At 39.9% G+C, this 13,982-nt stretch overlaps 1 protein-coding gene across 2 annotated transcripts in view; it reads right to left on the bottom strand.

Moving 5' to 3' along the window:
* Nucleotides 1-13,982, bottom strand: part of LOC113169758 (raftlin) — a 79,678-nt gene that overhangs the window by 21,007 nt on the left and 44,689 nt on the right. Inside the window, exons 5-6 of one of the 2 annotated variants that reach the window (XM_026371434.1) lie at nt 9,111-9,591; nt 2,677-2,880 (exon numbers count right to left, since the gene is read on the bottom strand). In XM_026371434.1, coding sequence (XP_026227219.1) covers nt 2,677-2,880; nt 9,111-9,591 — 685 coding nt within the window. The remainder of the gene's footprint in view (nt 1-2,676; nt 2,881-9,110; nt 9,592-13,982) is intronic. The other variant, XM_026371435.1, reaches the window with a different exon arrangement.

Raw genomic sequence — 13,982 nt, 5'->3', positions numbered from 1 at the left:
AACAATCAGAAGTAAAAACAAAAACAACGTAGTCTTTGCATGCATTCCAATGTGCTCATTCATTTCAAATGTAAAAATGTAAAAATGTAAATGCAGCAAACAATTCAGGACAGAGAAGTGCTCTGTAGCTGTTAAATGCTGAAGTGCTTTCTGTTGTATTGTATATTGTATTTCTATATGGAGCTCGGAGCTGCATGGATAATTAATTTCAATCAATTACTGAGTTATGGTCTGTGCATAAGAATGGCTTTTGTGATTATGAATAGCTGTTCATGAAGCCTTTACTTTTAGTGATAACCACTGAACTATGGCGTTCGGTAGATCTTACATTGGAGACTGGAAAATCTGTGTTCTCTGTGATACCAAATTGGATTTTATAATCTGTGTGAGATTACATGGAATTACAACTGTGGAAAACTTTCCAATCAGGTAGGTTTACAGGTTTACGGCTAACTGCTAACATCAGCATGTTAACATGCTCACAGTCCTGATGCCTGATGGAAATATCATTAGTTTTGTAGGTATTTAGTCATAAACCTAAACTAGGCCACTGGACAAATTATTTTTTTCTCATGACAAATGAAATACATAAAACATAAAATGACATGTTATCCTCTTTAGAATCATTTGATTCTTTCATATGTGTATTGAATTAAAGAGCTTTATAATCAAAGTGGAGACGTTTCACTCCTGCTTTACCAACTGACTGAAACAAGAAGGAGACAGACTCAGCAACAGTTTTTTGAAGTGGTGAAACACTGCAAAAAGATTCATGATAAGTAAAACATAATGGATTAGAGGTCAGTGTTAGAAAGCATAATTACACTTATTAGACCACCCGTGTATCTGTCAGTGCACAACAAGCTGAAGCATGCTGGTCGCTCTGTATCTCAAAACAAGGCTGTCACTACCATCTCCCATCCAAATGCGTGTCTGTCAGCCAACGTCCTTTAGTGTGTTGTTTTGCTGTCAACACGTCCTTGATGTTTATGAGCATGTGATGTTCTCCCGCTTTGTGTTGAGTGTCTCATCGTGAATTCAGAAACTCGTTTCAAAGATTCAGCTAAATATGGAGACGACGGGAATGGATACTGGTTCTAAAGCCCTGAGCTGTGCGGCTGTTTGATGTAATTAGCTTCTGACAACAAATGGGATGCCGCTTTGATGTCGTACTGCCAGCTGTTTCTAAAGAGACCAAAATGCACAAAGTACAGAATTCACCTCCACGAGGTTGTCTGTTTTCTAAAGTGGTTAATCTTTAAGCTGTGGGCTGATTTCAGTCCTATAAGTCAGTGAAGGGCACGATCTTCATAACGCAGCTGATCTGCTTCCTATCCTACCCAGTAATTTCACTGTTGAAGAGACACATATCTTAGCAGCACATGAAAAATGCAGCATGTGTTAGAGGACCCTAATAGGAAGAAAAAAGAATTGAATCATAATAATACACTTCATTACTCCATTCTCACGACATAAAATATGCAAGGAGGCACTAATTTGTTATCAGGTTAATTATCTGCGTTTCAGAGTTGCTGAGGCGTTCACTTTCCCAGATTAATGAATTATTATGACTCTTATTTACTCTGGTTGGCTTATTTCTCCAGTGTCAGAGTGGAGTACAGAGCCGCTGGGGTCTGATGGAAGAGGAAAACTCAAACATGAAACAGTTTCAAAGAGGATATGAACAAATGAAGAATCGTCATGTCACACAGCGCACTGGTGAAATGAAGTCCACCCGTTCATCATTTGTAAGAGATGCTCTGTTTCTATAATGGCGCTTTCGTTAATGTCATGCTGTTTCTGTTGCCACTAGTCTAAGTTAAATTTCTCATATCACCATGTTCTGTGTTGCCTTTATTCAAACTGACAGCAATGATAATGAAACAACACGCAAGAGTGCAAATTCCAAACCTTCATCTGTATGTTAGCATGCTCACAATGACATGCTGATATTAAGCAGGTATAATGTTCCCCACTTGAGTTTAATATTAGACATAACAGAAAGTCAAATGTCCTCAGTTAATAGGGGATTATATTAGTTTAGCTTTAATAACTGGTCATAAACCAAAGTAAGAATGTTTGTACCAAATTTCTTGGCAAGTTCATTTTACAGTTATGAATTAATATCGTCTAACATAGCTTGAAACATATGATACGTTCTGCAGTTACCCTGTGTATATTTGCAGTAACGAAACATCCTGCAGGATTGCACCACCTCCAGCTACAGATAAAAGAAGCACATTATTATCAGTGTTATTTAAATGCGACTTGTGTTCTGGTGGACGGTGAATGCCAACTAATGCACCATTAACGCCACACAAGGTGAGGTGTTCTTTTTCTACAAGCTGATGTTGACAATTTACTGGCAAGACTGCGAAAGGAAAAAGGCAACATGGGAACATTTTACAGTTAATAATTGTAATCATCTGAGCTATGAGAGTGCCTGCAGGAGAACAGTTCTTTAAAAACAAAGAAGCTAAGAGCAAAGGTGAAAGATATTAAAATGTTGAAGGTAACAAAACTGTTTCACTGTGTTGTTTGTATTGTTATACATTACAAACCTCTCACTCAGATGGTGTTATACGGTGTGTGAGATGCAAACTAAACACACTATATAGATATATTAAACCTGCCTCTGGTACATTTTACATGCTGGTCATGGTCATGCTGGCTTACCATTCACATTGCCCAGGTAGAAGTATCCATCAACCAGTGAGGCTCCATTGTTGAAGTGATGCGTCATGTGATCCAGCCAGTTGGCCTCCACACCTTTGACCCCCTCATCACAGTTTTGAACCCGAAGCGGCACCTTGACAGTGTAATACTTCACTTGGCCCTCTCGGACCGACGGGTGGTTGTAGAAAGCGAGCAGTTCCACCCCTGCAAAAGACACGACAGAAAATAAAAACTGTCATTGATTTAAAGGGTTGTGACCAAACAGATGTAGCCTCTGTGGAAGTCGCATATTTAACTTCATATTTACTGAACCACTGCTGTACTTTGGCTGCCATCCAAAGTGTAATTTGACTCAATCTGCATGGGCACTTTCACTCTTGTCAGCTGCCAGAAGCTATAAGAAATGCCCCAGTAAATGGTCGGATGAGAGACATCAATTATCATTTGAAATATTTAGTTTCAGTTGCAGTGGAAACAACCTGCAGCATGTGATGTACGATAAAAGCACAAATGCTCTTTAGGGACTTCTGACTTCTGGAGAACTTATTTTCCTGCAACTTTTCAACATTAACCACATCCAACCAACATGCACACTGTGGTGAAGTGATAATAATCAGTTGGAAGTACACTCATTTCCTATGAAATAAGCAACCAGCGACGTTGTGCCAATGTGTGGATAGTCAACAAGCTTCTTGGCCAAGAAAAGTTGGCTGTGGTGTTTGTGGTCATCAGCCATCAGCAGAAAATGACAATTTGTGTGCTTTTTTGTTGTCCAACCAAATTTTCTTGTCCTGCAGGAGATTAAAAATCTCAATATAAAGACGAAGAATATGAAACAGAAAGCTCAATGAACAGGGCTGTTTTTATGTGTCCCTGGAAAAAATAACAAAAGCTGAACTCAAGGAATTGATCATAGAAAACCAAGGCAGCAGAAGAGACAGAAATAAGTATACTAAAACTGGGCAAAGGAAAATATTAAATAACTAATTTTTTAAAAACTTTCTATTATCTTGTATTTGTTATTTCAATTTTTTTTTCATGTAATGCAACTGTTTTATCTTTATTTATTTCTTGTTTTTTGTATGTCCATAATGGAAGGACACATTTTTATGCAAGACTATTATGAAAACTTAAAACATCATTACCATATTTTCACCAGGCAGGTGAAAAATAGACAAGAAATGAAAAAGCAACACAAGATGAGATTTGTGTTGCCCCGAGCTGGACTCATAAATATGCTGGAAATCTTTTCCAAGGATGCAGCCTCTTTTTTTCTCGCTGGTTCTTTTCAAACAACAAACGTGAAGTGAATCAAAAGCAATTTGATCACATTCATGCTACAGGTCATCTACATATTTCTCTTAATGGTTTTTCAGAAGTGATGTAACGTATAAGGGACCATTGCATAGTAACCAAGTTAAATTGCAATATAACCTTAATTAGTGCATTTAATGTTTTGCAGCTAGTTGTTGTTTATGTCAAGTAGATATTTATGTAATGCAGTGGGAGAAACAACCTTGGAAATTTGTCCACAGTATGTATGTCACTGCTGCTTGCTCATATCAAGGGAAGTCAAAGTGGAAAGAGTTTTATTTGTTGTGATGTGAGTGAGATTAGCTCTGCTTAGCCTTTGAAAAAAACAAACTAGAAAACCTGAGATGTGAGCAGGGTTCAAATCGAGCCTGCTAACATTTTCCTTTTCTTTCGATAGCAAACGTCGAACTGTCATTCCCCAAGTGAACCAGATGGATGAGCAGAATGTGCGACACTGCCACCCACCCATACACCCACCCATCCACGCACACACATTTTGGCGTGGGGTAGAGTTAGGAGGGGGTCATGGCTCAGTCTCTTCAGTTCTTCCGTCCGTCCATCCGTCTGGCAGACACCCAGGAAGAATGAATCATTTATAACCATTTCTTGTCTGGCTTGTCTGACTGATGTGACAGCTGGCCACCAAATTCCCTAAATCTTGTCATTTGTCACTCTTGAGAAAAGTCGAATCACAGCCGAATATTCACCTCCCCTCATCCTCCCTATGTTCCCCATGTTACAATGACGACAATATGGCAAACAAATCTTGGACAACACGCAACAATGAAATTACTTTCCATTCAACATGCCTCTGAATTGCCAAAACAACACATTTCCTCACTGTGAATGATTTTGCAGAGATCTGTATCTGTATATTAATTGGTTTACAGTTTATGTGCACCAGTCTGAGATGATGTATCACTGGGGTTTGTCCCATGACTTCTTCCCGTTTCTCAGAGAGCTTCAGAGAGGACATGAAAAGGGCTGTTTGAAAAATAGTTTCATGCATACTAACTGATTTAGAAATGCAGTGAAGCTTGGGGTTAAGAGCTCCAAATGTCTGTAACCACAGTGTAATTAAATAAGTAACAACATTAAACCATATTTGATGCAGATTATTCCATTTGTGGCACTTTTATAGACGCTGGTCACATGTGCCATTTATAACAGCTTGACATAAAATAACAGCCATTAGCAAGAAACACACTGCCTGGCCTCTGTCTTTCTTGCAATATTAGCTGTTTTCTGTGTGAAAGCCGAGAGTTTCCCATGCATTATATTTCATTATACTCTAATTATAGTATGATTATGGCACCAAGGCGACTGTAATTCAGGCGTAAGGGTTGGTAGCTCGTTTTTTAAACCTTTATTTGGTCAGAAGAGACTTTCAGGGTCTATAAACATGTTTTCAGCGGTTCTCTGTTCACAGGAGAAGAAACCACACAGGGGAACTACAGCAGGGCCAAACAGGGAGGGTAATACCAAAAGATAAGAAACTGTCTGTTACATTTAAATGTTAGGCATAAATCTTCTTCAGCGTCATTCCCTTCATCATTCATTACTGGAAACCATTTGGCATTCAGGAACCACTTTCATACCACACACTCTTCTTCACTTGTATTTAATTTATTTGCAGTGTTTTGACTAATGCACGTCCTCAGAACTTCATTAGGTAAAAATGTCATATATCATATAATCTTGGCTCCACAGTATGATCTATACGGTTTCAGAGTGGGTCATGACTGGCTGGTTGCCATGTTGCAGTGCATCACAACGGAAAAAAAATATGTTGTGACAATGTTGGGTTTCTAGCTGCAAGTTGTGAAGCAAATGTCAAAGCATCACCCGACATTTGACATTTGATTTGCATGGCTGCTCTGCACACGAAGCATTTCTCTTCTACTCTGACTTGCAGTCTGCTATACATGCTGTATCTGAAAGATTATTTTTATATATATATATATTCTTTATATGTGCTTTTGTAGCACTCATAAACATAAATAGATTGCACGCATCATCACTTCATCCTCGTGTGAGTCTTGACTTAAACCAGTACCAGTCCCCCGTCAGCGGCATGTTAATTAAGGTAAACTTTAGATTTTACAAAGACGGCTTTGTTTTGCTGCCAACTGTAGACAGCAGATACTTTCTTCTTCTGAAGAGCATAGGTTTAAGTAATCTTTGATCTGTAACAAATTGCATTAGTAAATGCTTTAAATCTCTAACAACAAGCTCACCAATCCCCTACTTCTCTTGTGCTGGAGTGGCCTGGCCTGTAAATGACCTAAGTAAATGTTTTAAGCAACTGAACTGAATCTGAGCTGATCTGAGATGTGATGGAGAGATAATAGATCAAATTTTGAAACCTAGAAATATCGCATTATGGTAGTAGTAATTAGTAATGATTAATGTTTATGGTCATTTCTGTGCCATAGGGCAGTAAAATTGTATTTACAGTCTATTCAATATTTGCTGTGGTTAAATATCGTTATGTTGAACACACACACACACACACACACACACACACACACACACACACACACACACACACACACACACACACACACACACACACACACACACACACACGTACCCAAAACCTTGCCAAAGTACTTCTAAACCTAATCACATGAATTCATTACATTAACAGACACAGCTAAAGCCTTTCAGAATAAAGTCTGTAGCGCTGGACACGCTAACAAGAAAATGAGCGCATGACACTAAAAGCATTTCGCTTCAAAGGCTTATCTGACGGCAGTCCAGCTGTCCAATGGATGAGTTGGCAGCAGTAACCCAGGCGTGACCTTTGCACCATGGCTTACAGCTATGTCATCATTTCAATGTCGGTTTTTATAATCTGTGAAGCTGGACACTGATCCCGTCAGAGCAGAGATAACACTGATCTTAAGGATAAAATCAAGCAGCTGAAAAGATGTCATCTCTATACTGTCTAACATGTGGAAGATTGTAGATATGTATCAGCATTTTACTTCTGATTAGGTAATTAGTCAGTGGTTGGTTGAATATTTATGGTGCTTCATTTCCTGAAGTGTAAATTCACTGTTGACAGTAGGTGAAGCTAGTCGAACAGACATAATACAGGACTCGTGTGTTGGGTTTAAGTTACTATGCATGTATGTTCATTAAATATAATCCAGGTAACTGTGAGTTTCTGCTCATGCAAAGTATCTGAAATGAACTTTGGGACTGAGTTCTATCCAGTCATGCTTGTACAGTTGTCACAACCATGCTAAACTTTCCATGTGCTTTTCCACCAGAATCCTTTTCCCTCAAACCATCGAAGCATTTGAGCCTTCATACTTATGGGCTCAGTTTCTATCCAGAACTCCAGATTCAGGGTTGGTGTTCCTCTATCAGCTGTAAGCCGCCGACTTTCACCAGCTTGACTGCCAACACTTGCACGGTGTTCACCTCGAGATCTGAGGATTAGAGTGGACAAGTCAGCAGCAGCCAAGACTCTTGGGCCTCCTCGGCAGACTGGGCATTAGTAGAGAGGGACATGGGAGCTTGGCAGCATCGCCTACCACCCCAGCTGGCTGCCACATGGGTGCTGCTGGCGTCGTTGCAGTGATTCGGGGGGATGAAGGTGGGGGTTGAGAGAGAGCTGTGAAGCTGAGGGAGGTAGAGGACGAGGCAGTGGGGGATTATCTCACTGCAAAATGCACTGCAGGGAGGCCCAGATGGACCAGTGGGCTGTGGTGTGCTGCGATGCCAAGTGTGTGTTATACTTAAAAACACACGCAAAATAAAACCATGAAGCGTGGACACCAAAGAGTACATTAATTATGCAACACTGAGTATTAGGTGCTTTGAAACCAATCGCATTGCACATTGTTCACACACTATACAGCACATACACACAAACACACAGATGTTAACGCTCCCACTGGGACGTGAGTCTAATGCACAGTTGCACTCACATTTCGGAAATAAGTTCTGTGAGAGGATGAGAGACTGTACGAGGGGGGGTTACAGAGGTGGGTGTCTCTATCTGTTAATCCAAAATGTCCAAATAAAGCTGAAACTATAAATGCGTGTGCTAATTTCAACACCATTCCCACAGAAACGGGGGCTATCATGAATAATGAAGGTGTAGCTACATAGGACTCGCTTTCTGGGAAGACAGATAATGAACCACGTAATATGCAGCTTCCGAAAAACCTGACAAAACTGTTGTGGTGAATTTCACAGACTCTCCGCTTCATCAGCTAAGTGCGACTGCAAATTTGTATGCACCACAGCCTATAAGATGATTCCTTCTGTGTAACGGATAGAGAGGATTATATCCCAAGGCAGCACATTGTTGTGTAACATTGAGGCAATAGCAGGAAATGACACCTCTACAGTTGCCAAGTGTCTCAAGAGAGCTCTGTGGTGCCGCACTGTTCTTTAGTTAAACAGCCAACAGGTATGGCTTGAAATGAAACGGAAAAAACGAAATTACATAGATGTCACAGATATTGGCGAAAGATTAGAAGCTGCCAGTTTGGATCTCTGAGAAATGGTGGCACAAGAAGCTACAGTTCACAGTTTATGCCCTTGAGTAGAGTAATAATTCCCAACTGCTTCAGCTGCTCTGGGGCCAGCAGTTGATTCACGTGTGAATATGTGAGAAAACATGTTGCACAAAAAGCATAAATCATCAACTAATTTGTTTGAAATGCTAAGACACCATTCATCCAGTTTCTATAGATGCAGAAATGCAGAAACCTTGTGCAGCACTCATCAACACTGAGCATTGATTGATGCAAGTTCCAGCTTTTCACAGTTTGGAGTTTTGACCTTTAATTATCTTAATTATCATTCCCCATTAGGTCTTTCTGTGTTATTTGTAGGAACAGCTGGGTTTTGTGTTGCAGTAGCAGGTCCCATGTTATGAACTAGTGAACTTAAGAGTATTATCAAGACTCACCAATGAAAATCTGACCTTTAATTATAGCCCACCCATTGGGCCAATTAGTGCAATTTTCTTTTAAAGAATCAATTCACCCAAATTCATTCTTTTGTGGCAGCGTACAAGAGCTTTGCAGTGCTAATTCCCATGTTTTCTGCTTAACATGCCATTTGAGTTTCTGAATCTAATCATTGGGACAACTCACCATCGCCTCTCCGCCCCCGGTGGCTCTGCCTCTCCTTTATGCCTCTGTCTTTGTTGTTATTGTGACACGGTGAGTCCACCTCCGTCAGCTCCTCGCTGTGGTCCAGAGCTCCGTCTGATACTGGAGACGCAGCCAGTGACACCTTGTCCTGACTCCCTTCCACCCTACTCCCTGAGTGGTTTCCAGTGTTCTCACTAGCGTTCTTCCCCCCACTTAATGCTCCTTCCTCAGCCTTGCTTGATGCTTCCTCAGTGCCCTCTTTGTCCACTTTGTCGACCTGGGCTCCAGGTTCTGCGCTGTTTATGGGACTTGAGGGATTTGAGGGGCTGCAGCTGCCCAGTGAACCGAGCACAGAGCTGGGGCTGGAGTGCAGGGAAAGGGACGGGGTCTCTGGCTCTCTGATCCTGGTGCATGGGGCTCCATAAGGCTCCTGAACAAATCCCACGAACATCACCCCCTGGTCAGCAGCATCCTGGATCTGCTGTTGTGATTAAGAAAGAAAATTAAAAGATAGAAAAAATTATGACAAAAGCTTTTCTCTATATTTTTCTAGCAAGTATGCAAATGATCTACTTCCTGGATTGATACTTCTAGTTGTTAAATAGGCAATAATAGCAAATCAAACATCTTTGGGGTTTGGGACTGTTGCTCAGACTGAATAAGCAATTTGAAGATGTCACCTTGTGCTCTGAAATACTGTGACTATTTTTTTAAATTTCACCAACTAAACAAGTAGCTGATTATTCGAAGTGAGTCTGTGAGTGGCCGCAGACTAATCAGGGATAAAAATGCCCCAAATTTGATTGCATACAATTTACTGCTGGTTAGTGTTTGTGTGTGTGAAGCTGCTACTTATGCTGCACTGAGAAGGGTTTATAGGAAAATGCCGAAAATGCATATGCAAAATAAGAATCTATAAAGCTGAACACACAGTTGCATATACAAAAATACACCTCAATGTGAAACCAAACTTTCAGAATAAGTTTCAGATGATTTTTTTTTCTCCTTTCGCCACAATGCTTTTCACACTGCTCTGCATCTGTTGTCTTTTGTTTTTTCTTTGCCCCCATTTCTCTTCATTCCTTCCCTGCAGCTACCCCAGTCCCACAGTTGTTGATTAGATTGGAGCAGCCACAAAACTAGTCGGGCCCAGGCAGCATCCCAAATCCTGCACTCCACTTTTTTTTTTTGTCTTATTGTCAACTGGCATTTTATGTCAATATTGGGATTCTGCCACAGAGCGAGATTGAAATGTTAACTGTCAGAGAATGTTAATGATGCCATTCTCCATTTCTGCCCCTTTTCGCCCTCCACAAACAAAGGTGGGACCCGTCTCTATCCTAAGCCACAGTGAGGGAAGAATAAAAAAATCTAATCAAATCGCAGGTTATTCACTATGAAATTAAACTGGAAAACAGTCACAGTGTTTCCAGCCACATTGTTTAATATCAGTGAACACTCTCTGGGTGCTTCCACATATTCCCTACACCAATATGTTGAAATGCAATTGCTGAGATAAAAGAAAGCAACGGTTGTTTCTCATTTAATGGTAATGGAGGCAGCGAGAGAGAGAGAGGGAAATGAATGACTTGGACTGGCTAATGTTGGTGCAGTTGATGGCACAGAAGATTCAAATAGCCAGCTGGAATGATTGAATTTCTTTTCAGTACCATTATCATTATTAATATAATTATTTTAAATCCATTGTTTGACAAATAGAACCATTCAGGTTCGTTAAAGTCATTCTGAGACATCTTGTGTTCGGTGGATGAGAATAAATCCCAAATATTACATATGAGTGCTCCCAGTGACAAATTTAGCTCCATACATGCTTAATACTAATAAATAATTGAATTAACTCCAGTGTTAAAATGATCACTAAATAATTCAATCTTTAGCTGTCATTTATTTGAAGATTTGCTGTTGGGAGCTTTGCTGCTTTTTTCGAGATTTTTGTGATTGTAAATTGAACAGTCAGTGATTTCAGACATGTCAGGCAGAATTTTGGAGAAATGGTTATAAACCCAGACAAAGAGGCTCTGAAAAGCTGGATTTAATGCATTCTATATTTCACTGTAAGTGCTTGTCAGAACAGCTCCAACCCTAACACACCCAAATTCAGGAAGCTGTGCCCAGAATTTCTGTAACTTTCAGGAACTAACAGATCCAGTTTATGTAGTGAGTGGGTGGTTTAAACTTCTGTCAATATCTCTTTTTTTTATTAATTGCACAACCATTTGCATCGTATCACTTTTTGTGTGAACTACGGGGTGAATGCCTTCCAGACACTGCCTGAAAATGTGTTGTTATCATCATCTTTAAACGATTTCCACATCCACCCTGCTCTCCACCACAACCAGCTTTTCTAAAAACAGCTAAGATGCTAACAATGACCATCCTAACATGCTGATGGTTAGCAGCTACTGGGCCTCACTCATATGTGAGAGATTTAAGAGAATCTGCAACACCAGCTTTCTTGTACTTTGATTTTTCTCTTGATTATGAACATGTTATGCTAATGAAGAAACCTCATGTAAGTGCAACTCCTCATACAGAAATCAGTCTGAAATAAACGATTTACAACTAGTTAGAGAAAGTTTTGTAAATCCAAGGTGGAACACTCAATAAAATCACAAGGTCCTGTTGAAGCTATTAGAAATTTCTTCAGGCTTGAAAGTATCTGCCATTTTTAAAAAGACTGGGGAAACTTGGGTTCAGTGTCGTGTCCAAGGATGCTCTGACATGAACAGAGAGATCTGGGGATCAAATTTAAGTGAATAAGTCTGCTGATTCCCAGCTGCCCCTATCTAACTGGATGACAGTGTTAGAGGAAAAGTCAGGATAGTCATTGTGAAAAAGTCCAAATTTCAAGGTAAACATTTTAAGATGTGGCACTTTTAGTCTACAAACTTCAATGAAAAGTAATATTGTGAAGCCTGATGTCCCTGGAAAAAGCTGCAGACTTCTGTGGGTAACTTGAAAATTTGAACAAAAAATCGTAGCTGTTCAGTCATGGAGCCATGCAGCTATGCTAAGTCATAAGGCTAAATATTTCTATTCAGAGGAGTGATGCACCCATCAAAACACATGCAATTAAGAGTTTAAGTTAAACAAAGACACTTTGTCATGTGGCCAGGAGGAAAGTGGAATTAAACAACTGTGACTGTACGGAAAAATACATTTTAAAAATCTTCAAATGGGGAAAACTGGTTGTTCAGAAGTCAAGTGAAAATGATAATATTTCTCAAGAGCCCTGTCCCGATGTCAGTCCTCCATTTGAAATAACAGAATAGAAATGTAAACCAAAGACGTAGTGTGTTATACAGCGGTAAGTGTCTAAGTACGAAGAAACAAGTTGAAAATGCCCAGAAGGAACCACCTCAGGTCAAGAAATAGAGGTTTCAAGGTCAAAAAAGAAACTCTGCATCATATAATAATTTCTCTTCATTAACCAAAATGATGCAGAGAACAGACTTAATGAAAAATATTCTGGAAGCTACTTCCCCTGTTCTACCTCCAGAATATCAACAGCCTGCAGAGAAAATCCCATTTCAATTTTGACTTGAGACCACGTTTCCTATTTCCCCTGTAAGTTATTAAAGTGGCACCAGGAGGAGGTGTCTGAAGGTCAAGATGAAAACCCAGGAGAGAGAGAGATTGAGCGAGGCAAAAGGAAAGAGGGGAGAGATGACAGAAGGAGATGCAGAGGGATAAAGACAGAGACAGGATGACAGAGGAAATAAAATGAGAGGAAGAAAATGGAAATGAAGAAAGAGAAAAACACACATAAAAAGAAACTCTAAGAGAGGTGAAGGAGAATGTACTCCTCTACCACTCATCCATGTCCACTTCCCTTTTAATAGATTTCTAGCATGGCCACCTCCTCCTCCAGCAAGCCTGTAGCAGCTCAGTAGATTAAAATGATAACCAACAGTAATGAGGTCCTACAGGACTGCGGTTGCATGACTAATCGAAGGGCAAAATGTACAGAGAGGTTCAGGAGTGAGGCCTCTAAGGCCGACACAGCGACAGTAATATATAGATTAGGCAGGAGGGTTGAATCATGATGACACAGCATAAGAGAAGAGGATGTGTTGTTATATATATCATCTGAAGTGAAGTGCCATTTCAAACAGGCTTTCTATAGCACTGTATTCATACAGTGACATGCTGCAGAGCCAACTCGTTATCAGATTAGCGCTTGTGATTTCACATCTCTGCCTTTGTGGTTTTCATCACCTCTGTGCAAAATATAGAAATGTGAAGATATTTGGTTTGCAAATGAACAATAACTTTGAACCATAAGGAAATACAGCTCATGGTATATGAAGACATCCAGTAACTGCAAACACTACAATCAACACGCATACAAGTGCTTCAGTCTAAAAGATGACATATGGGAGTCAATTCAATTTATTTTGTGATCTCTTAATTTTTACATCATTATTTTATCACTTTGATTGACTCTGATTTATACAGTAGATTTTTACTGGTTCACAGTAGCAGAGACCTGAACCAGGACCGGGGGCAGGGCAGGTCCAAATCTCACTAGATATTTTATAATACAAGTGTGACTAAAACACATTCAGCTAGTGGTGCATCATCAGGGATTTAAAATATGTCGGGTCTGATGGTCTCTGTTTCTAAAATGTATTTATGAATCTTAGATTCTGGTCTGGTAAGTTTCAAATACTCATGATTCTTTCACTACTTTTTGCTGTCTTGCCAGATTTTGTTTCCACTAATCTGACAGATGAAATGTTTTTGGCATGACATAACTATGATTTACCAAAGTCTTAACGTTAGTAAATCAACACTCGGTCGGTCTCTTGGCTCAAATGGACCCTTCACATTGTGAAAAATGTATTGTGT

The sequence above is a fragment of the Anabas testudineus genome, chromosome 16 (assembly GCF_900324465.2).
Source record: "Anabas testudineus chromosome 16, fAnaTes1.2, whole genome shotgun sequence".
NCBI classification, from domain to species: Eukaryota; Metazoa; Chordata; class Actinopteri; order Anabantiformes; family Anabantidae; genus Anabas; species Anabas testudineus.
The sequence above is the reverse complement of the archived record's forward strand: the minus strand, read 5'-3'. Positions and strand labels throughout refer to the sequence as shown.